The 20711-nt window shown below is 66.8% G+C and overlaps 3 protein-coding genes across 6 annotated transcripts; 1 reads left to right on the top strand and 2 right to left on the bottom strand.

Annotated features, from left to right (window-relative positions):
* The first annotated feature begins 10 nt into the window (after positions 1-10).
* On the top strand, positions 11-11396 carry NCAPH2 (non-SMC condensin II complex subunit H2). Of its 4 annotated transcripts, none has more exons than XM_082076376.1 (21): positions 11-98; positions 1297-1547; positions 1712-1813; positions 2252-2307; positions 4580-4655; positions 5783-5854; positions 6048-6127; positions 6529-6668; positions 6841-6924; positions 7178-7287; positions 7408-7464; positions 7628-7694; positions 8276-8383; positions 9175-9228; positions 9981-10051; positions 10165-10246; positions 10381-10455; positions 10630-10682; positions 10801-10902; positions 10978-11127; positions 11208-11396. In XM_082076376.1, exons 2-21 carry the CDS (start codon positions 1440-1442, stop codon positions 11343-11345), a joined length of 1785 nt encoding a protein of 594 aa, XP_081932502.1. In that variant the 5' UTR covers positions 11-98; positions 1297-1439; the 3' UTR covers positions 11346-11396. The 4 variants fall into 4 exon arrangements, with proteins under 4 accessions (XP_081932502.1, XP_081932503.1, XP_081932500.1 ...); XM_082076377.1 differs by having other exon boundaries at positions 5780-5854; positions 10384-10455; XM_082076374.1 differs by having other exon boundaries at positions 5780-5854.
* Positions 11397-12243: 847 nt separating this feature from the next.
* On the bottom strand, positions 12244-13020 carry SCO2 (synthesis of cytochrome C oxidase 2). The gene has a single exon (XM_082072336.1). It carries the CDS (start codon positions 13016-13018, stop codon positions 12257-12259), a length of 762 nt encoding a protein of 253 aa, XP_081928462.1. The 5' UTR covers positions 13019-13020; the 3' UTR covers positions 12244-12256.
* An 893-nt stretch (positions 13021-13913) lies between these two features.
* TYMP (thymidine phosphorylase) lies at positions 13914-20037 on the bottom strand (the record flags this gene model as incomplete). The annotated part of the gene is made up of 9 exons (XM_082071218.1): positions 13914-14104; positions 14192-14332; positions 15244-15474; positions 15906-16068; positions 16203-16321; positions 16640-16769; positions 19089-19187; positions 19259-19461; positions 19911-20037. 9 exons carry the CDS (start codon positions 20035-20037, stop codon positions 13914-13916), a joined length of 1404 nt encoding a protein of 467 aa, XP_081927344.1.
* Positions 20038-20711: the final 674 nt, after the last annotated feature.

Genomic DNA, 20711 nt, shown 5'->3' with positions numbered 1-20711 from the left:
CGGGGCGTCGCACGTCAGCGCGCACGGCCCCGCCCCGCGCGTCACGGCGGGCGGGAAGCACGAAATGGCGGCGGGGAGCGGGCCCTGAGGCGGGGCTGGTGAGCGGGGCCCGGACGGGCCCGAGGGGCCTCGGCTGCGGGGGGGAGGAGCTGGGTGCCGCTGTTAGTGCCGGAGCGGCCCGGCTGTCGGGGGGTTTGCTGCCGGTTGCCGTGTCAGGTGTTGGAAGGCGTTGTTGGTTTCCCGGTTGCGGGTTCTCAGGGGCTGTTCCGCGGGTTCTGCTTTTCCGTGAGGCTGAGAGACACAGGGACCGCCCTGTGTGGGACCCGGGGAGGCCAGACCGCCAATCCTGGGGCAGTTCTGGGCCCCTCACGCCAAGAAAGGCCTTGAGGTGCTGGAGCGAGTGGAGAGAAGGGAACGGAGCTGGTGAGGGGCTGGAGCACAATGTGATGGAGCGGCTGAGGGACCTGGGGGTTCAGCTGGAGAACAGGAGCTGAGGGGAGACCTTCTGATCTCTGAACTGCCTGAAAGGAGCTTGGAGCCAGGGGGGTCGGGCTCTGCTCCCCAGGAACAAGCGCCAGGAGCAGAGGAAATGGCCTCAAGCTGCGCCAGGGGAGGCTGAGGTTGGATGTGGGAACAATTTCTTCCCCAAAGGGCTGTGGGGCATTGGAACAGGCTGCCCAGGGCAGTGCTGGAGTCACCATCCCTGGAGGGCTGGACAGACGGACATGAGGTTCTCAGGACATGGGGCAGGGACAGGCTGGGTTATGGGTGGACTCGGTGACCTTGAGGGTATTTTCCAACCAAAATTATTCTGTGATTCTACGTTTATCGCAGTATCACAGTATGTTTGGGATTGGAAGGGACCTCAAAAGCTCATCCAGTGCAATCCCCCCATGGAGCAGGAACACCCAGCTGAGGTTCCACAGGAACATGTCCAGGCGGGTTGGAATGTCTGCAGAGAAGGAGACTCCACAACCCCCTGGGCAGCCTGTTCCAGGCTCTGCCACCCTCACTGAGAAGAAGTTTTTTCTCAAATTTAAGTGGAACCTCTTGTGTTCCAGCTTGATCCCATTACCCCTTGTCCTATCATTGTTTGCCACCGAGAAGAGCCTGGCTCCATCCTCGTGGCACTCACCCTTTAGATATTTATAAACATTAATAAGGTCACCCCTCAGTCTCTTCCAAACTAAAGAGCCCCAGCTCCCTCAGCCTTTCTTCATAAGGGAGGTGCTCCACTCCCTTAATCATCTTTGTTGCCTTTGTTTATTGAAGCTTTGCGTTCCTGTCGCCATGCAGCTGGTCCCTGCACCACCCGGTTGTCACAAGATGTCAGCTGCGCCTGGCTCCAGGTGACCTGTGACCCTCAGCCACCTCCCGCAGGATCCCCCATCCTGAAACAGGTGGTGTAACCCCATTTACCGGCCCCGGGAGCAGCCGCCATGGCAGACGTGGAGTCGCGCTTCCAGCACCTGCTGCAGCCCATCCGCGACCTCACCAGGAACTGGGAGGTGGACGTGGCCACGCAGCTCGGGGAGTACCTGGAGGAGGTGAGGGGGTCCTGCGCCCATGATGGGCATGTTGGGGTGACACCCGTGGGCCATGTCTGTGCAGGGGTTCTGCCCGCACCCCCAGCTCCTCCCCCTCCCTGTGCTGCCCCCCAACCCATCCTGTGGATCAGCGTTTCACTTCCCTTCCCCTGCGCCTTTGGCAGCTGGAACACGTCTGCATTTCCTTTGACAATGGCAAAACCACCATGAACTTCACCGAAGCGGCAATGCTGATCCAGGGCTCCGCCTGCGTCTACAGCAGGAAGGTGAGGGGGCTCCTCAGGTCCTGTTCCCGAGGCTGAGCTCTGCGGGGGCTGCTCTGGGGGTGCCAAAGACCTGGACGTAACAATGACTAATGGAAATAAAAGGATGTGATTTTATAATTCCTAAATTCAGGCCCTTTATACGCGTTGGGGCTGGGAGCCTGAAAAAGTGCAAGAATTTTGCTGGGTAGTACTTTCTTCTCTAGAGGGTGGGACACAAAGCCTCTATAATACAAAACCCCTAGAGGGTGGAGTACAAACCCTGCTTTCCCAAATCTGGTCTCAGAGTGGCTTAAACACCAAAAAGCACAATGAGGTTGTCAGGAAACTGCCCTCCAGCTGGTGGGGACGAGGGGAGGGCGGGCGTCACCCCGGCAGTAGCCGGAGCAGCGGTTCTGGGAGCTGCTTTTCCCTCTCTGAGGCTCCGTTGCTGTTTTGCAGGTGGAACATCTCTACTTGCTGGTCTACCAGGTGCTCGACCTCTTCTCCAACAAGAAGTGAGTGAAGCTGCCCCTGCTGGGGGGGCCCAAGGCTGCCGCTTGCCCCCCGCCTGCCCCACCATGCGCTGCTCTGCCGCGCTGCCCTCGCCCCTCTGTGCTGAGCCCTGAGCCCTCCCCTGCTCTGCCCTGCCCAGCTTGGGCAGCTCCTGCCCCAGGGCGTGAGCTGAGCCTCATCTTCTGGAGGTGGAACTGAGCCCCCCCCTGCAGGGATGTACTGGAGCGAGTGGAGAGAAGGGACCGGAGCTGGTGAGGGGCTGGAGCACAATGTGATGGGAGCGGCTGAGGGACGTGGGGGGTTCAGCTGGAGAACAGGAGCTGAGGGGAGACCTTCTGATCTCTGAACTGCCTGAAAGGAGCTTGGAGCCAGGGGGGTCGGGCTCTGCTCCCCAGGAACAAGCGCCAGGAGCAGAGGAAACGGCCTCAAGTTGCGCCAGGGGAGGTTGAGGTTGGATGTGGGAACAATTTCTTCCCCAAAGGGCTGTGGGGCATTGAACAGGCTGCCCAGGGCAGTGCTGGAGTCACCATCCCTGGAGGGCTGGACAGACGGACATGAGGTTCTCAGGACATGGGGCAGGGACAGGCTGGGTTATGGTTGGACTCCATGATGTGGAGGGGCTTTTCCAACCCAAATGATTCTGTGATGAGGGAGCTCAGGGGAAGGTCCAGGACCCTGCGCTGAGTTTTGCTTCTGCTGCTGCTGACCTGGGCAAGTGTCACTTTGAAAAACCCAAACACACCTGTTGTGGTGTTGGTCTCCAGCCCCATCAGCCATTCTATAAGGAGAAGGACTTTTGCTGCAGGAAAGGGCCCTGGTGGGGCTGATCCCAGCCCAGGGCCATGGCAATGCGCACCCTGCGGTTTTGCTGCCGCAGCCCTTTGCTGTGGTGTCTGGCGAGGGCAGCACCCGACATCCACAGAGTCAGCATCGGCAGCAGGAACCATCCTGGGGGGCACGGTGGCCCGTGGTTTATTGGTCCCTGTCTGCTGAGAGCCGGGCTCTGCTGCTGCTGTTGTCTCTGAACGTGCTCCTCGCTGGGGAGGGGTCGGCCAGCAGGACCCTCCCCTCCGCTCTCAGAGCGGGGATCTGGGGACAAACGGGGTTTTTGTGCCTCCAGCCACGCAAATGAGCTTCTTGAAGGGCCCGTCCTGTCCCTGCTTAACCCTGCCATGAGCTCTGCTTGTAGGAAATCCTGCTGGTTATTTAGGGAGGGTCGATGCGAAGGATCTGCAAGAGGCTCTGCTGGGGCTGCAGCAACATGCTGCTGCTGCGGGCATTTCTGAACATCCCCAATTATTTCCGTGCTGCGGGACTGCAGTGATACATTTCCTTCTGTACTGGAGCTCCCGAGCGTCGCCGGGCACGTTTGGTCATGAGGGTGTTTGTCACGCAGTCTGGATTCCCAATTCCCACCAGCCCCCCTTCCTTCGCAGCCCCCGCCCTCCCAGGAGCACCCTGAGCGCGGTGGCTCGTGCTGGTGGCACTGCCAGTGTCACGGAGGGACCCCAAAGTCAGTTTTAGGCGGCGAAACGTACTTTATTCTGGCCAGAAAAGTACAGGCAATGAACCAACCAAAACAGGGTTTATACAATTAATTAGCACTCTGATAACATAAGATAAAGGTTCGGATATCAGTTGAGGAGTTTATTGGGGTGCAACAAATAAGAATAATGAGGATCCACAGTGTGCATGCACGCACTCACAAGAAACAAAAGCAGAGCCCTCTGCCGCGGGTACCTATAGGAAATAAACACTAGCCTGGTTCGGCAAGGACTGCGCTTGCCTGATCAGCAAGGACTGAAATGATCGCTCACCCAAAGGAGGAGGTGAGGCGCTCCCGGTCCCGGGGAGATCCCTTGGACGGTGCTCCCGCCTGAGGGGAGGGCTCCAGCACAGACCCGCTGCTCCGGGAACACCATGCAAGGGGAATCTTCGGCAGGAACCCTGGTTTATAGTCTGATTAGATCTGGCTGTGGGCATTCCAGAAGCTTCTGGCTTCTCTGAGCCCCTCCTCTGCTAATGACCCTGTCCAATGGCTCGGGGTCCCACAAAAGAGCCATTAGCTGCCCCATGGAAGGAGAGGGGGGTGTACAACTGCCACAGCAGCTCTCAGAGGGGGGAAGTACCACTGCCACAGCCGGTCACATTGTCACCTCTCCATGCTGTCTGTTGCAGCGCAGGATGCTCCTGCTCGGAGATGCTGCAGCGGGGTGGGGGGAACCTGCGGCAGCCCCAGGCAGCCCCTGACCATGTGTTTTTCCCCCGGTGCAGGCGGGAGAAGCTGCCCACCTCCCTGCGGCCCGACGGCACCGATGCTGACGCAACCTTTGGGGAGCAGCAGCAGGAGGTGAGGGGGTGTCTGTGCCACAACGTGGGGCGCGGCGCGTGCAGCAGAGCCGGGTTTGGCTGCAGGGGTACGGGGAGGGCTGCACACAGCGGGGAGCCCCCAGCGATCCTCCCTGTTCTGATTAAGTGCTGAGGGTGCTGCCTCGTGCCTGTGCTGACCTGCTCATCCCTCACAAGGGACCTTCACCCCATGGCTCCCTGCATCCGCCCCTGGGCACGGCGGGAGCTTTCCGCAAGTTTTGTGTCGTGAGACCAGCCAACCCACAGCCCCCTGGGATGAGCCATCCCGTGTAGTGACAGGGACCCCCCTCCATCCACCCGGGGCTTCGCTATTCTCTCAGTCCTGGCCCTGGGCTGTCTCTAGGGCTGTGTCACCAGCAACGTGGGCAGCAGGTTTGGGGGATCCTGCCCCTCTGCCCCGCTCTGCTGAGACCCCCCTGCAGTGCTGGTCCAGCTCTGGGTCCTCAGCACAGGACACACAGGGACCTGCTGGAGAGGGGCCAGAGCAGCCCCAGGAATGACCCGAGGCTGGAACAGCTCTGCTGGGGACAGGTGAGAGAGCTGGGCTGGTCAGCTGGAGAACAGGAGCTCCAGGAGACCTTAGTGCAGCCTTTCCGCACTGAAAAGGGGCCCATAAGAAAGATGGGGACAGACTTTTGAGCAGGGCCTGTTGTGATGGGGTGATTGTTTTAAACTAAAGAAGGGACATTCAGGCTGGACATGAGGAAGAAATTGTTGCCCTGAGGGTAGTGAGAGCCTGGCCCAGGTTCCCAGAGAGGGGGTGGCTGAACCATCCCTGGAGACATCCCAGGCCAGGCTGGACGGGCTCTGAGCACCCTGAGCTGGTGCAGATGTCCCTGCTCATGGCAGGGGGACTGGGGGGGCTGGGACGGTCCCTTCAGCACAAACCATCTGTGATTCGATGACTGTCCCCCGGGGTGGGGAGTGTCACCTCCGTCCCTTCCCCACTCCTGTCCCACCCTAGTGGCTCTGCAGCCACAGCCCTGCTCACCGCTGCTGTCTCTGTCCTGCCCGCGTGGCGCAGCTGTGGGAGCACCCTGTGTCTGTCCCCCGCCTTGGGTGGGGTCCCTCAGACCGAGGGTGACAGCTGGGGGGGTGTCTCAGCAGTTCCTCTCGCTGGATGACGTCAGGGACAGCAGCCAGGCCAGCATGGACATGAGGAAGGACCATCAGCCCAATGTAAGAGACGCTGTTCTCCCTCTGCTTGTCCCAGCCTGTGTTGGGGTCTCCCCACGTGGACCCCACAGGTGGCTGGGGCCAGCTGCTCTCCAGCCAGGCCCTGTGGGGACAGTGGTTCCCGGGCAGTGCTGTGTTGTGCTGGGCGCTTCCCCAGGGGGTGAACACCCTCCTGCCCTGTCCTGTCCCCCCGCAGTCCGTGAACATTGTTCCCTTGACCCCCATGTCCCTGGTGCCCCCAGAAGATGTGGAGAAGAAGGACAACCCGCTGTTCAGGTGAGTTCTCCTCGGTCACTCCTGCAGGTTTAACTGGTCCCCCCTCCAGTTACTGTAATGAGGTCGGGCTATCCCAGTTCCCCAGTGCAGGAAGCGGCACCTTTCCAGTTCAAACTGGGTGGCAAGAAGGATAATCCTGTGGGTGTGTGGGTCCTGCTGGGAGCTGAACATGGGGAGAGGTCCCAGGGAGGGATGAGCTGGGGCCATGCTGGGAAATCTGGGATTGCACTGGGAAATCTGGGATTGTACTGGGCCAGAGAAGCTGAGCAGGGCCAGCGGGAGGGTGGGGTCGATACCCCCAGAGCAGGGGTTCTGGCTTTGGGGACACTCAGCAGCTCCCTCCCAGAGGCACAGGGCAGCGCCTGCTCTGGGGGTGCCCTGACGGGTGTGCCCCCCCGCAGCCGCACCAGGGAGCTCCTGGCCAGCCGGCGGGATTTCCGGATGAACTCCTGCACCCCCCATGCCACCGGCACCTGCCTGCTGGAGCTGTTGGGGCTGCCCCCCGCCCACCTGTGCCCCAGGGATCCCCGCGGAGCCGCAGGTACAGGGGGGATCGGGGTGGCACCACTGTGGGGCTGGGGGCACCCGGGGGGGCTCCGCTGTCTATGGGGACAGTGCTGAGGCTGCTCGGTGTCTGTGCTGGTGGCAGGGGCTCGCGAGGGGACCTGCCTGCTGGAGCGGCCACTGACCCCCCGCCTCTGTCACCCCCCCAGGAGCACAGCCCCATGTCCCCGGCAGTGAGCCTGGGAGCATCAGCGGGAACCCCGTCCGGGCACTGAGCTTCTCTGAAGACGAAGGTGAGCTGTGCGCAGTCGGTGGGCTGGGGAGAGGTCTGGCCACTTGTCTTGCCTGCCTGTCTTTTGTGCCTGTTTGTCTGTCGTTATGGGCTGCGTGTGTCCATCCTGCATGGGATGCTCCTGCCGTGTCACCATCAGGCAGTCGGGTCCTCCCAGCAGGTTCAGCTGGTGCCTTGGCCATGACACAGGGACCCCCCCGGCGTGGGAACTGGGGGATCCCAAAGGCTTTTACAGCGTTTGGTTCCCCTGCCAGGTGCCGCAGGACTAGACGGTGACATCGGCGGCGGGGACGACGTGCCCGGGGCCCTGGAGGACGACATGGAAATGGCTCCAGTTGCTGAGGAGCATGTGGAGGCGCAGAAGGTGGGTGTGGGCAGGGTGCTGGGGGCATGCTGCCCCCAAGCCCCCTCCCCGAGACCCCCTGAGCCCTGCGCGTCACTGCTGGTGCCACCAGGAGCTCACCACCTTGTTCCCCATCTGCAGCGTGCGCCCCGGGCACGGGAGCGAGTGCCGCCGGAGGACCCCAACGCCCACATCAAGGTGGGAGCCCAGGGCCAGGGGGAGCCTCTCTGAGACCGTGGGGGACACGCTTGGACACCCCAGGACATCCCCGCCTGCCCCCTACGCTGGTGCCATTGTGGGGGTGACCCCTGCGGTGTCAGTGGGAGCTCTGTGGATCTCACCTGTGCTTGCTCTGCTGTAGGAGCTGCTGGATCCGTGGCAAAGCCTCGACCCCTTTGGCGACTCCGAGGACAAGCCCTTCAGGAAAGGTATTTTGGGGGAGCTGGGGAGGGGGGGCTGCTCCCTAGATTCAGTTTACCCTGGCCAGGCCGGGCCTGGCTGCGCAGGGGGGTGAGGCTCCATTTCACAGCCACTTGTCCCACAGTGTCCCCAGAGCCACGGCGGGTCTGTCCCAGCCCCACGGGGCGCAGAGAGGCCTGGGGGGGGTCAGCTGTCCTGGCCAGACCCTCCGTGTGGGGGGCTGAGCTCTGATTAGAGCTGTGACACAGGACTGTCCCTGCGGTACCAGTGCCCTGTGCGCCTGGTGCCAGACGGGGCCACTCCTGTCTGCTCCCCAGAACAAGCGCCAGGAGCAGAGGAAACGGCCTCAAGTTGCGCCAGGGGAGGTTGAGGTTGGATTTAGGAACAATTTCTTCCCCAAAGGGCTGTGGGGCATTGGAACAGGCTACCCAGGGCAGTGCTGGAGTCACCATCCCTGGAGGGCTGGACAGACGGACAGGAGGTTCTCAGGACATGGGGCAGGGACGGGGTGGGTGAATGGTTGGACTCTCTAAGCTTGAGGGCTTTTTGCCAACCCAAACGATTCTCTGATCTGTCTCTGTGTGCACAGGGAGGCCCTTCTTGGTGCCACGTGGCCTGGACGATGTGGTGGGTGGCAAGAGGAAGAGGAAGGGCCCGAGGAAGCTCCAGGACTTCATGAAGTGGTTCTCTGCCTCCTGTGAGTGTTGCAGCCAGGGTGTTGATCCCAGCAGGCCTGGGCAGACTCGTGGGGGGACCGGGCTCTCTGGGAAGGGCTGCCCCAAAACGCACCCGGGGGGATCCGGTTCCCCAGTGGCTCTGGGTCCCGCGGCAGCCGGTGTCTCAGCTCCGGTCTCAGTCCTACCAGAGCTCCCCCAGTGACTCTGTTCCCTTCACTGGATGGGACGTGGGTCACCTTTAATTTGGGATCTCCTCACCTGGCCTTGGCCCAAGTCCTGAGGAGGAGGAAGGGGCAAGTTATCCAGGATAGAACAAAGGGGCCAGGGCTCCCCACCTTGGCAGGACGGGGCTCAAGTGAGAGCACGAGGAGTGTCAAGTAACAGCAGCCACGAAGCTGTGCTGTGAAGGGGGAGAAGTCCAGGCAGGTGTCCCCATACCACAGAGGTGGCCACGCTCCGCTGTCACCCTCACCTTCCCCCCACCAAACTGGGGCTGTGCCCCTCACTGGCCCCTAGACGGGCTGTGCTGCTCCCAGGGGGCTGGGCTGCATCAGGCTCAGGAGCTGCTGCCCTGGGGCTCTTGGTGACTGTCCTGGATGGGCCAGGACGCCTCTGGGGAGGGAGGTGGCTCTGGAGGTGACAACGGGCTCACTGCTTGCTGTGACAGCAGCAGATGTGGTGGCTATGCTGTCAATGGGGGGCTGCGGCTGCTGCAGGCCCCACATGCTGCTGTTCCCGTAGTGTCCCCAGGTGTGCTCCTGGTGTCCGCACCTTCCACCGTTGTGACTTTAATTCTCTCCAATTCCCACAGACACCGACGGTGCCGGCAGCCGGAAACCCAAGAGCAAAGGGCCGACATTTGCAGGTGAGGGGAGGTGGCAGAGGCTGGGGGGGAGGTGACAGATCCCTCCAGCCTGTGGCTCCTGCAGGGGGGCTCTGGGCAGTGGGCCGGGCACTGGGGGGCAAGAGTGAGGTACAGGGAGCGAGTGGAGAGAAGGGACCGGAGCTGGTGAGGGGCTGGAGCACAATGTGATGGCAACGGCTGAGGGACGTGGGGGTTCAGCTGGAGAACAGGAGCTGAGGGGAGACCTTCTGATCTCTGAACTGCCTGAAAGGAGCTTGGAGCCAGGGGGGTCGGGCTCTGCTCCCCAGGAACAAGCGCCAGGAGCAGAGGAAGCGGCCTCAAGTTGCGCCAGGGGAGGTTGAGGTTGGATCTGGGAACAATTTCTTCCCCAAAGGGCTGTGGGGCATTGGAACAGGCTGCCCAGGGCAGTGCTGGAGTCACCATCCCTGGAGGGCTGGACAGACGGACAGGAGGTTCTCAGGACACGGGGCAGGGACAGGCTGGGTTATGGTTGGACTCCATGACCTTGAGGGGCTTTTCCAACCAAAATGGTTCCATGACTTTCAGTCCCGGGGGACATGGGTCTGGGGGACACGGGGCTGCTTCCCCCACAGTGGGGGCCGCAGAGGCCTCCATGCTGTCCCGTAGCTGCAAACCCGGGCGAGGGGAGTGTGGGAGGGCACCTGACAGCCTCGGTGTGCTGGGGGCGGGCTGGAGGGGCTGAGACCAGCCCGGGGAGCAGAGGGCCCCCCATCACCCCCCATCTCTTGCAGACCTGGAGATGCTGTACTGGAAGCAGCTGAGGCAGCGGGTGGCGGCACAGAGGAAGCTGCAGCGCCAGGAGGTGAGTGGGCACGGCCCCAGGAGGGCAAACTGGGCTCGCTGGGACCCCCCACCCCATGGGGTGTGGAGCCCCTTTTGGGGGCTCAGGGGGATTTTGGGGGTGTTCTCTGCCAGAAGCCCCTGTGGCCACCACCATGTGAGGAGGAGCTGGAGCCGCTGGAGGAACAGCTGGGGGGTGACAGCGAGGATGGGGCAGGTATGTGGGCACCTGGGTCTCCCCGTCCCCCCCCCGAGCTGTGGGTCCCCTCCTGCCTCCCCTGTGGCACCGGTGCCCTTACAGAGATGGGGCTGGTATCCCCCGGGGGGCACTGAGGGGGTGTCCCCTCCCAGCAGGTGACTTCCTGGAGCACGAGGACATCCTGGCTGAGGGCCCAGAGGAGCTGGGGGACGGCGACGTGGCCCTGGGTGAGTACTGGAGGGGCTGGGCATGTGCCCCCCCTCGGCACGAGCCCTAGCAAGGCGGCAGGGCTGCACCCCCCCCATCCCAAACCCCCACTCTGTCCACCCCTGGGGCTGTCCCCGCTCAGTGGAGGGGCGGCTGTGCTGTGTCACTGCTGGTGACACTCTGCCCCCCCGCAGACCCCCCCAACCCGGGCTCGCTGTGCTACGCCGACCTGGTTCGCAGGAACGTGGTAGGTGCCCACAGTGGGGGGGCACAGGGCCAGGGGGCGGCAGTGGGGGCTCAAGCCCTGGAGGGGCAGCAGGAGTGTGGGGGTGTCCCCGCTGCCCTCCCCCCTATTTCCCCCCCAGGAGCTGTTCATCGCCAGCTCGCAGCAGTTCGCGCAGGAGACGGAGCTGTCACAGCGCGTGCGGCGCTGGGAGGAGCAGATGGAGCCGCTGCTGCAGGAACAGGCAGGGCCGGGGGGGCAGGGGGGGTCTGGGCGTGTCACAGCCCCCTTCCCGCATTGATTCCCCCTGTCCCCGCAGGAGGAGCGAGCGTCCTTTGACATCCATGGCTACGGGCAGGCGCTGGCGCAGGGCTGCGGCGCGCCGGGGCGGTGGCACCCCTTCGCCGCACTGGTGGCGGGGCAGCCCCCCTTCGAAGTGTGCCGCTACATGCTGGCCGCGCTGCAGCTGGTGAGTGTGGGGGGCACGGGGGGCTCCCCTGGGCTCTGCGGGACCCCCCCTCACTGCTGTCCCCTCCCTGTCCCCCCCAGGCCAACGACAGGGTGGTGGAGCTGGCGCAGGAGCTGGGGCTGGAGCAGGCGGTGGACACGATGCGGCTGCGGCTTCTCGCGCCCCCGCAGCCCCACGACCGATTCCACGCCCTGCAGCCCCCCCTGGCTGGGCCCTGAGACGGACCCCCAGATACAGCCCCCCCTGTGCAATAAACCCCACCTTGGCCCCGCTCTGCTGTCCTGGGGGCTCAGGGAGGGAAAGGCTCTTTCTTTGGGGCTGGCACCCCCTTCCTCCCGGGGACAGCCCTGGGGGGCCCTGAAGGGCAGGTGGGGGTGGCAGAGGCCTCCCTGTGCCCCCCCACCCCGGGGCCTCCCTTAGCACAGGACAGTTGTGGGGGGTGGTGGGGGTCCCTCTGCCCACCTGTTGGGGGTCACCCTCACCTGGGAGAATCCTGGGGGCTGGGGGGGGTCACTCCACCCCCTACCCAGAACCTCACTCCTTGTGGGATAGTCTTGGGGGGCTGCGGGAGCCCCTTTTCCCCCCTAGGACAGTCCTGGGGGCAGCAGGGGTCCCTGTGCCCACTTCCCCAGTGCCACCTTCCCCCTGGGATGGTCTTGGGGGGTGGTGGGGGTCCCTCTGTACCTGGGGGATGGTCCTGGGGGGCGAGGGAGACCCTCTCCTCGCCTACCTGGGGTTTCCCTCCCAGGGGGACAGTCCTGGGGACTGGGGGGGTCACTCTGCCCCCTGCCCTGAGCCGTCCTCCTTGTGGGATGGTCCTGAATAGTCTTGGTGGGGGGGGATCCCTCCACCTACCTGCCTGGCACCTTTTTCCCCAGGGGACAGTCCTGGGGACTGGGGGGGTCACTCTGCCCCCCTGCCCTGAGCCCTCCTCCTGTGGGATGGTCCTGGGGGGGATCCCTCCACCTGCCTGCCTGGCACCTTCTCCCCCAGGTGATGGTCCTGAGGGCTGGCAGGTGTCCCTCTGTCTGTCTGCTGGGCCCCACCACCTTCTAGGGCCAGTCCTGGCGCTGGTGGGGGTCCCTCCCCCGTCCCCAAGGCCACAGGACGCCCCTGTCACCCGCACGGTTTATTCCCCGTCCTGGAGCACGGGCTCGTAGGTCTCCATGTGGCGGCGCACGCTCTGCGCGATCTGCGCGGCCGTCTTGGCGCGGCCATAGCAGTCGAGCAGGAGCCCGTCAGGGCCCAGCAGGTAGATGAACACGCTGTGGTCCACGATGTAGTCGCCGTCGTCGTCGCGCGGCCCCGCCGCCGCGTACACGCCGTACGCCCGTGCGGCCGCCCGCACCTCCTCGGCGCCGCCCGTCAGCCCCAGCAGCCGCGGGTGGAAGTCCCGCACGTACCGCGCCAGCGCCGCCGCGTCGTCGCGCTCGGGGTCCAGCGTCACGAACAGCGGCTGCAGCGGCGGCAGCGCCGCGTCGCGCTCCAGCAGCTCCGCCGCCCGGCCCAGCTTCTCCAGCTCCTCGGGGCAGACGTCGGGGCAGTGCGTGAAGCCGAAGTACAGCAGCACCCAGCGCCCGCGGAAGTCGCCCATGCGCCGCGGCCGCCCGGCGTGGTCCTGCAGCCGGAACTCGCCGCGGCCCAGCGCCAGCGCCCGCAGCTCCGCGCGCCGCCGCTCCCGCCGCCGCCGCTCGCGCTGGGCGCGCAGGTACAGCCAGCCCGCGCCCGCCGCCGCGCCCGCGCCCGCCACCACGCACAGCCGCGCACACAGCCCCAGCCCCCGCCGCGCCCGCGCCGGGGGGGCCGGAGCTGACAGGCGGCGTTGCGGAGGGGGGCGCGGGCAGCGGCACAGGCAGCGCAGGCAGCGGGCGGGCAGCAGCGCCGCCAGCATGGCTGGGGGAGGGGAACGGACCCTGTGACCTCTGACCCCTGGGCCCTGCCCCCTCTAACCCCTCGCCCCAGCCCCCTCTGACCCCTCGACCCTGTGACCTCTGACCCCTCGCCCCAGCCCCCTCTGACCCCTCGCCCCCCTCCTTCTGCCCTGGACTTGACCCCCAGTGCCTCTGACTCCGTCCCTGCTGCCCTTTGACCCCCAGCTCTGACTCCCAGGTGACCTCTGACCCCTCACCCTGGCCCCCTCTGACCCCTCGCCCCAGCCCCCTCTGATCCCTCAACCCTGTGACCTCTGACCCCTCACCCCAGGCCCCTCTGACCCCTCGACCCTGTGACCCCTCACCCCAGCCCCCTCTGACCCCTCGCCCCCCTCCTTCTGCCCTGGACTTGACCCCCAGTGCCTCTGCCTCCCTGCCTGCTGCCCTTTGACCCGCAGCTCTGACTCCCAGGTGACCTCTGACCCCTCAGCCAGCTCCCCTTTGACCCCTCAGCCCCCTCCTCCTGCCCTTTGACCCCCAGCCAGGCCCTTCTGGCCTCCGAGCGCTGACCCCCCCGTGCCCCTTGACCTCCCCCCCGTCACTGCCGCATATCACGTAGCCCTGCCCCCCGTGCCCTTTGACCCCAGCCCCGCCCCCGGTGCCCTGTGACCCCTCTGACCTTTGCCCTCCGCCCGGAGCCGCGCGCCGCCCGCGGTGCCCGCCGCGCCGCTCCCCCGGAGCCGGAAGTACCGGGGCGGGAGGCGGGCGGGGCGGGCGCATGCGCACTGGGCACGCCTGTGAGGCGGCGCCTTTGCGCATGCGCGCCCGCCGCCTCCGCCAGGGGGCGCCGCCGCGGGGGCGCGGCCGTGACCGTGACCCGGCCGTGACCCCGGGCCGGGCGGGCGGGACGCGGTTTCAGCGCCCGTCCCCCGCCGCTGCGGGGGGTGCGGGGGGTCCCGGGGGGGTCCCGGGCCCCAGGACGGTCTCCGCCAGGCGGGGCGGGGGCGCGGGGGGCGGGGCGGGCCCCAGGCACAGCGCCCCCTGCAGGGCCCGGCGCGCCGCGCCGCACAGCGCCCCCTCGTGGTGCAGCCGCAGCCAGGGCTCCCCTGCGGGCAGCGCGCGGTGGGCGGGGCTCCGGGAGGGGGGGGCGCCTTGTTCCCCCCCGCCCCCCCGCCCGGTGCCGGTGCCGGTACCTGCCCGCACGCGCTGCCCCGCGGCCACCAGCAGCTCCGCCCCCACGCGGGGGTTCACGGCGTCCCCGGCGCGCGCGCGGCCGGTCCCCAGCTCCTGCAGCACCCGCGCCAGCGGCAGCGCCGCCACGCGCTGCACCCAGCCTGGGGACACGCGTGGGCGGGGACCGGGGAGCGCCGGGACCCCCAGCGACAGGGCAGGGGGGACCCCGGGACGGGGCGGGGGGGAGCCCCAGGCACAGCGGATGGGGAGTGGGGGGTGGGCAGGATCTGGGGTGTTGGGGGGCCCCAGGGACAGCGGGTGGGGGGCAGGCAGGGGGACACAGGGACCACGGGGGAATGGGGAGTCCCGGGACCCCCAGGGACAGGGCATGGGGAGTAGGGGGTGGGCGGGATCTGGGGTGTTGGGGAGCCCCAGGGACAGCGGGTGTGGGGCAGGCAGGGGGACACAGGGACCACGGGGGTTGGAGAGCCCCAGGTCCCCAAGGGGTTCAGGGTCTGGTGGATTGGGGGACCCCAGGGACAGGGGAGTGGGGGGTGGGCAGGATCTGGGGTGCTGAGGAGCCCCAGGGGCAGCGGGTGTGGGGCAGGCAGGGGGACACAGGGACCACGGGGGTTGCAGAGCCCCAGGTCCCCAAGGGGTTCAGGGTCTGGTGGATTGGGGGACCCCAGGGACAGGGGATGGGGGGTGTGGGCAGGGATCTGGGGGGACTGGGGGTTGGGGTGCCCAAGGGGGAGCAGGGTCTGGGGGGTGTGGGGAACCCCAGGGACAGGGGATGTGGGGAGGGGGACACAAGCAGGAACCGTATGGGGGGGTGAGGAATAAGCCAGGGGAGCCCTGAGCACCCCGCATGGGGGTGAAGCAGAGGGCAGGGGGTGCGGGGTGGGGGGAGCACGGGGGGAGGGCAGGGTGGGGGTGCGGGGTGGGGGGAGCACGGGGGGAGGGCAGGGTGGGGGTGGGGATGGGCAGGGCAGCGCTGTCCCCGCCCCCCTGTCCCCCCTGTCCCCCCTGTCCCCCCTGCCCCCCCTGCCCCCCTGTCCCCGTCCCCGCTCACCCCCCCGCGGCGCCGGCAGCTCCTCGCAGACGCGGGCCCGGCCCAGGACGCGGCGCCGCTGCTCGGGGGTCCCGGCGCAGAGGCGGCGGGCGGTGCCGGGGGGCACCCCCTGCGCCCCCAGCATGGCCTCGAAGGTGCGCAGGGCCGAGCCGTCGTCCAGCGCCCGGCCCAGCCGCTCCCGGCCCTGCGGGACCCCCCCGGCCAGCCCGCAGCGCCACAGCAGCAGCCCACCTGCGGGGGGGCCACGGTGGGGACCCCGCAACCCCCCCCGTCCCCGCTGTGGGTGAAACACCAGCTCTGGGGTGGGCAGGGGGATGGGGGGGGATGGGGGCGATGGGCGGGCCAGTGTGGGGGCTCAGGGGGCAGGGGGATGGGTTGGGGGGTCGAAGGGAAGGGGGCAAGTCAGGGGAGGGGACAGGGACACAGGACAGGACCCTGGAGTGCGCAGGGGAGGGCTCCTGTGCGGACAGGGACAGAGCCCAAGGCTGGGGGGCTGCAGGGCGGGGGGACACCCAGGGAAGGTCCCCATGGCCGGGGGGGGGCAGGGCTGGGGGTGAGGGAGACCCCTGGGCTGCGGGGCGGCAGGGCTGGGGCAGGGGACGCGTGTGGGGACCCAGGCCGTGCCCACCCCGTCCCCACGTCCCCCTGTCCCCATGGCTGACCCAGGGCGGTGACCAGCTCCCGCAGGTCGGGGGGGCCGCCCCCCTCCAGGCACTCCAGGGCCTCCAGCACCTCCAGGGAGTTGCCCACGCAGCGGCCCAGCGGCTCGTCCATGCGGCTCAGCACGGCCGCCGTGCGGATGCCCAGCTGCTCGCCCACCCAGACCTGCGCACGAGCGGGGCCGGGGGCTCACGGGGGCAGTGGGGGCTCACAGGGGGCAATGGGGGCTCACAGGGGGCTGGGGGCTCACAGGGGGCTCACAGAGGGCTCAATGGGCTCCCAGGGGGCCGGGGGCTCACCAGGCTCTGGGCCAGCTCCCGCGCGCTGTCCTGCGTGGGGCACAGGGCTGCGCTCCCGAACTTGACATCCAGCACCAGCGCTGAGAGCTGCTCTGCTGCCTTCTTGCTCAGGATGGAGGCTGGGGGGGGCAGCTTCGCTGGGCTGCTGCCCCCGTCCTGCCTGCCCCTGCCTGCCCCTGCCCACCTCTGCCTGTCCCTGCCTGCCTCTGCCCACCCCTGCCTGTCTCTGCCTGCCCCTGCCTGTCCCTACCTGTCTCTGCCTGTCCCTGCCTGCCCTTGCTGTCCCTGCCCACCCCTGCCTGCCTCTGCCCACCCCTGCCAGTCCCTGCCTGTCCCTGCCCGCCCCTGCCAGTCCCTGCCCGTCCCTGCCAGTCCCTGCCCGTCCCTGCCCACCCCTGCCCACGGGGCGCCGCGCCAGCCGCCTGTCCGTCCCGTACCGGTGACAAGGGGCAGGCTGTCGACGGTGGCGGTGACGTCCCGCAGCCCGTACAGCACCCGGTCGGCCGGCGCCAGCTCCTCGCTCTGCCCCACGATGCAGCAGCCCACGCGCTCCAGGATGCTCCGCATCTGCGGGGCGAGCGTCAGCGCGGGGCCCTCGCAGCATCCAGTGTCCCATCGCTGTCCCATGCCCCATCGGTGTCCCATGTCCCATCGCTGTCCCATGTCCCATCAGTGTCCCACACCCCATCGGTGTCCCGTGTCCCATCGGTGTCCCATGTCCCATCGCTGTCCCATGCCCCATCGGTGTCCCATGTCCCATCGCTGTCCCATGTCCCATCAGTGTCCCACACCCCATCGGTGTCCCATATCCCATCAGTGTCCCATGTCCCATCGCTGTCCCATGTCCCATCAGTGTCCCACACCCCATCGGTGTCCCGTGTCCCATCGGTGTCCCATGTCCCATCGCTGTCCCGTGTCCCATCGGTGTCCCGTGTCCCATCAGTGTCCCATGTCCCATCGCTGTCCCATGCCCCATCGGTGTCCCATGCCCCATCAGTGTCCCATGCCCCATCGGTGTCCCATGTCCCATCGGTGTCCCATGCCCCATCGGTGTCCCATGTCCCATCGGTGTCCCATGTCCCATCAGTGTTCCATGCCCCATCAGTGTCCCATGCCCCATCAGTGTCCCATGTCCCATCGGTGTCCCGTGTCCCATCGGTGTCCCATATCCCATCAGTGTCCCATGCCCCATCAGTGTCCCATGCCCCATCAGTGTCCCATGTCCCATCGGTGTCCCATGTCCCATCGCTGTCCCGTGTCCCATCGGTGTCCCGTGTCCCATCAGTGTCCCATGCCCCATCGCTGTCCCATGTCCCATTGATGTCCCATTAGTGTCCCATGCCCCATCGGTGTCCCATGTCCCATTGATGTCCCATGTTCCGTCAGTGTCCCATGTCCCATCGCTGTCCCATGCCCCATCAGTGTCCCATGCCCCATTGGTGTCCCATGTCCCATCGGTGTCCCATGCCCAATCGGTGTCCCATGTCCCATCGGTGTCTCATGCCCCATCAGTGTCCCATGTCCCATTGGTGTCCCGTGTCCCATCGGTGTCCCATGTCCCATCGGTGTCCCATGTCCCATTGGTGTCCCATGTCCTGTCAGTGTCCCATGCCCCATTGGTGTCCCATGTCCCATCGGTGTCCCATGCCCCATCAGTGTCCCATGCCCCATCGGTGTCCCATGTCCCATCGGTGTCCCATGCCCAATCGGTGTCCCATGTCCCATTGGTGTCCCATGTCCTGTCAGTGTCCCATGCCCCATCGGTGTCCCATGTCCCATTAGTGTCCCATGCCCCATCAGTGTCCCAAGTCCCATTGATGTCCCATGTTCCGTCAGTGTCCCATGCCCCATCAGTGTCCCATGCCCCATTGGTGTCCCATGTCCCATCGGTGTCCCATGTCCCATCGGTGTCCCTCATCCTGTCAGTATCCTGCATCCCCTGTCCCATCAGCATCCCGAGTTCCTTGACATCCCACATCCCACTGGAGCTCTATTATCCCATCACTATCCCATGTCACATCAGCATCGCGTGTCCCATCAGGATCTCTCACTGTGTCAGCATCCTGTGTCCCTTTGACATCTTGGGTCCCTTTTACATCCTGCATCCCATCAGCATCCTGTGTCCCATCCGCATCCCCTGTCCCCTCAGCATACCCTGTCCCCTCGGCATCCCCCATCCTGTCAGCATCCTGTATCCCATGTCCCCTCAGCATCCCCCATCCTGTCAGCATCCTGTGTCCCATCAGCATCCCACATTGTGTCAGCATCCTGTATCCCATGTCCCCTCAGCATCCTGTGTCCCCTCAGCATCTTGTGTCCCCTCAGCATCCCATATTCCCTCAGTATCCTGTGTCCCCTCAGCATCCCCTGTCCTGTCAGCATCCTGTGTCCCATGTCCCCTCAGCATCCTGTGTCCCTTCAGCATCCCCTGTCCTGTCAGCATCCTGTGTCCCATCAGCATCCCGCATTGTGTCAGCATCCTGTGTCCCCTCAGCATTCCCTGTCCCCTCAGCATCCCCCATCCTGTCAGCATCCTGTATCCCATGTCACCTCGGCATCCCCCATCCTGTCAGCATCCTGTATCCCATGTCACCTCGGCATCCCCCATCCTGTCAGCATCCTGTATCCCATGTCCCCTCGGCATCCTCCATCCTGTCAGCATCCCATGTTTCCTCAGCATCCCCTGTCCCCTCAGCACCCCCCATCCTGCCAGCACCCGGTATCCTATTGCCATCTGTGTCTCATCAGCATCCCATGTCCCACTGGCATCCCCCATCCCACCGGAGCTCTGTGTCCCATCACCATCCCATGTCCCATGGGAGTCCCCTCCAGCCTGGTGTCCCTGCAGGGTGACGGTGCGGCGGTGGCCGTGTCCCTGTCCCTCACCTGCTCGGGGCTCTGGGTGACGCAGAAGCCGGGAATGGCCTCCAGCTTGTCCAGCGTGCCCCCGGTGTGGCCCAGGCCCCGGCCGCTGATCATGGGCACCTGGGGGCGCGGGCGGGTGGGCGCAGGGGGGCACAGGGGACACAGGGACCCCGCTGGGTGCCCCCACTCACCTTGCAGCCACAGGCAGCCAGGGCGGGGGCCAGGGCCAGGCTGACCTTGTCCCCCACGCCGCCCGTCGAGTGCTTGTCCACCAGCAGCCCGTGCCAGGCGGGCGGCCAGGCCAGCGCGCGCCCCGAGCCCGCCATGGCCCGCGCCAGCGCCAGCGTCTCCCCCCCGTCCATGCCCCGCAGCCGGATGGCCATCAGCATGGCGCCTGGGGACACGGGGCACGGTGACCCCCGCTGCCCCCCGGGACCCCCAGGGCGCCGCAGCCCCCGGCTCTGACATCCCCGTCCCACCCTGAGGGTCTCTTGTCCCCTCAGGGGGATCCCCAGCTGCGTCCCCTGGTCATGACCCCCCTGCCATGTCCCAGCAGTGCCCCATGCGCTGCCCTGCACCCCCCACCCGTTGTTGGGGACCCCCACCCTGCCCTGGCCACGTCCCCCATGTGTCCCGCTGCGCTGGCCTTTGCCGTGTCCCTGTGCCAGGTCCCCTGGCCATGTCCCCCCAGGTCCATCCTGGCCACGTCTCCCCCGTGTCCCCCGGTGCCATGTCCCCCCCCGTGCCCCAGCTGTGTCCCCTGCCGCCTCCCATTGCCACACCCCCCTCCTGCCCCCCGTCCCCTCAGCGTGTCCCGGGCTGCGCCCCCCGCCGCGCCCCCACCGATCTGTCCCTCCTGCGCGGTGCCCTCGGTGACGCCGCGCACGAAGCTCCGGATCTCGGCCTCCTCCAGCCGCTCCCCGTCCCGCTTCTTGCGGATGAGGGTGGGCAGGGAGGCCTGCGCGGCCATCGCCGCCCCCCCGCCGTCCCCCGGCCCCCCGGCTGGCCCCCGCTGCCCCCGCTGCCCCCGCGGCGCCCGGCTGCCCAGCCTGCCCGGCCCGGCCCGTGCCCGCGCCGAGGAGGCGTCCCCAGCGCTGGACTCTGTCCCCAGGGCGAGGGTGGGGCAGGCGGGGGGGCTGCAGCGCCTGGGTGACAGCGCTGGGCGCCCCCAGGGTCACCCCCAGGCGATGCCCGAGGCCTCTGCACGGCCACCCCCCCCCCGACCCGCACGGCGCTCGGGTCCCCACCCGCAGCACCCCCGGCACCCACTTGTCCCGTGGCACCCACGGCCCCACACATCCTGTGGTACCCATGGCACACACAGCACCCATAGTATCTGTGGCACCCATGGCACCTGTGACACCTGGTGGCACCTGTGACACCTGGTCGGTGCAGCACCCACGCTGCTCTCAGCATGGGGGGTGTCCCACAGCACTTTGCTGACAAGTGTCCCCTCCCTGGCTGGAACCCCAATGCCACCCCACACCCCGTGGTCCTCTATGGGATCGGGGTGACCGTGCGTGTCCCCCAGACGCTGGGGTGACCCGGGGACAGAGCAGGGGGCTGAGTGGGTGGGGGGCTGAGTGGGTGCCGGTGGGGGGCACCAAAGGAGATGTGGGCGGCCGGTCCCTTCGCAGCCATGGG

Source organism: Streptopelia decaocto, assembly GCF_964273445.1.
Source record: "Streptopelia decaocto genome assembly, chromosome: 1".
NCBI lineage: Eukaryota > Metazoa > Chordata > Aves > Columbiformes > Columbidae > Streptopelia > Streptopelia decaocto.
This window is presented reverse-complemented; position numbering and strand designations above follow the sequence as displayed.

What these genes read in the sequence shown, in the direction of transcription:
- NCAPH2 (XM_082076374.1), top strand. Translation starts at nt 1,440, where the DNA reads ATGGCAGACGTGGAGTCGCGCTTCCAGCACCTGCTGCAGCCCATCCGC. An exon ending in GGATCCCCGCGGAGCCGCAG is followed by an intron (nt 6,669 to 6,840) that starts GTACAGGGGGGA and finishes TCACCCCCCCAG; the next exon opens with GAGCACAGCCCCATGTCCCC. An exon ending in GGACAAGCCCTTCAGGAAAG is followed by an intron (nt 7,695 to 8,275) that starts GTATTTTGGGGG and finishes CTGTGTGCACAG; the next exon opens with GGAGGCCCTTCTTGGTGCCA.
- SCO2 (XM_082072336.1), bottom strand. Translation starts at nt 13,018, where the DNA reads ATGCTGGCGGCGCTGCTGCCCGCCCGCTGCCTGCGCTGCCTGTGCCGC.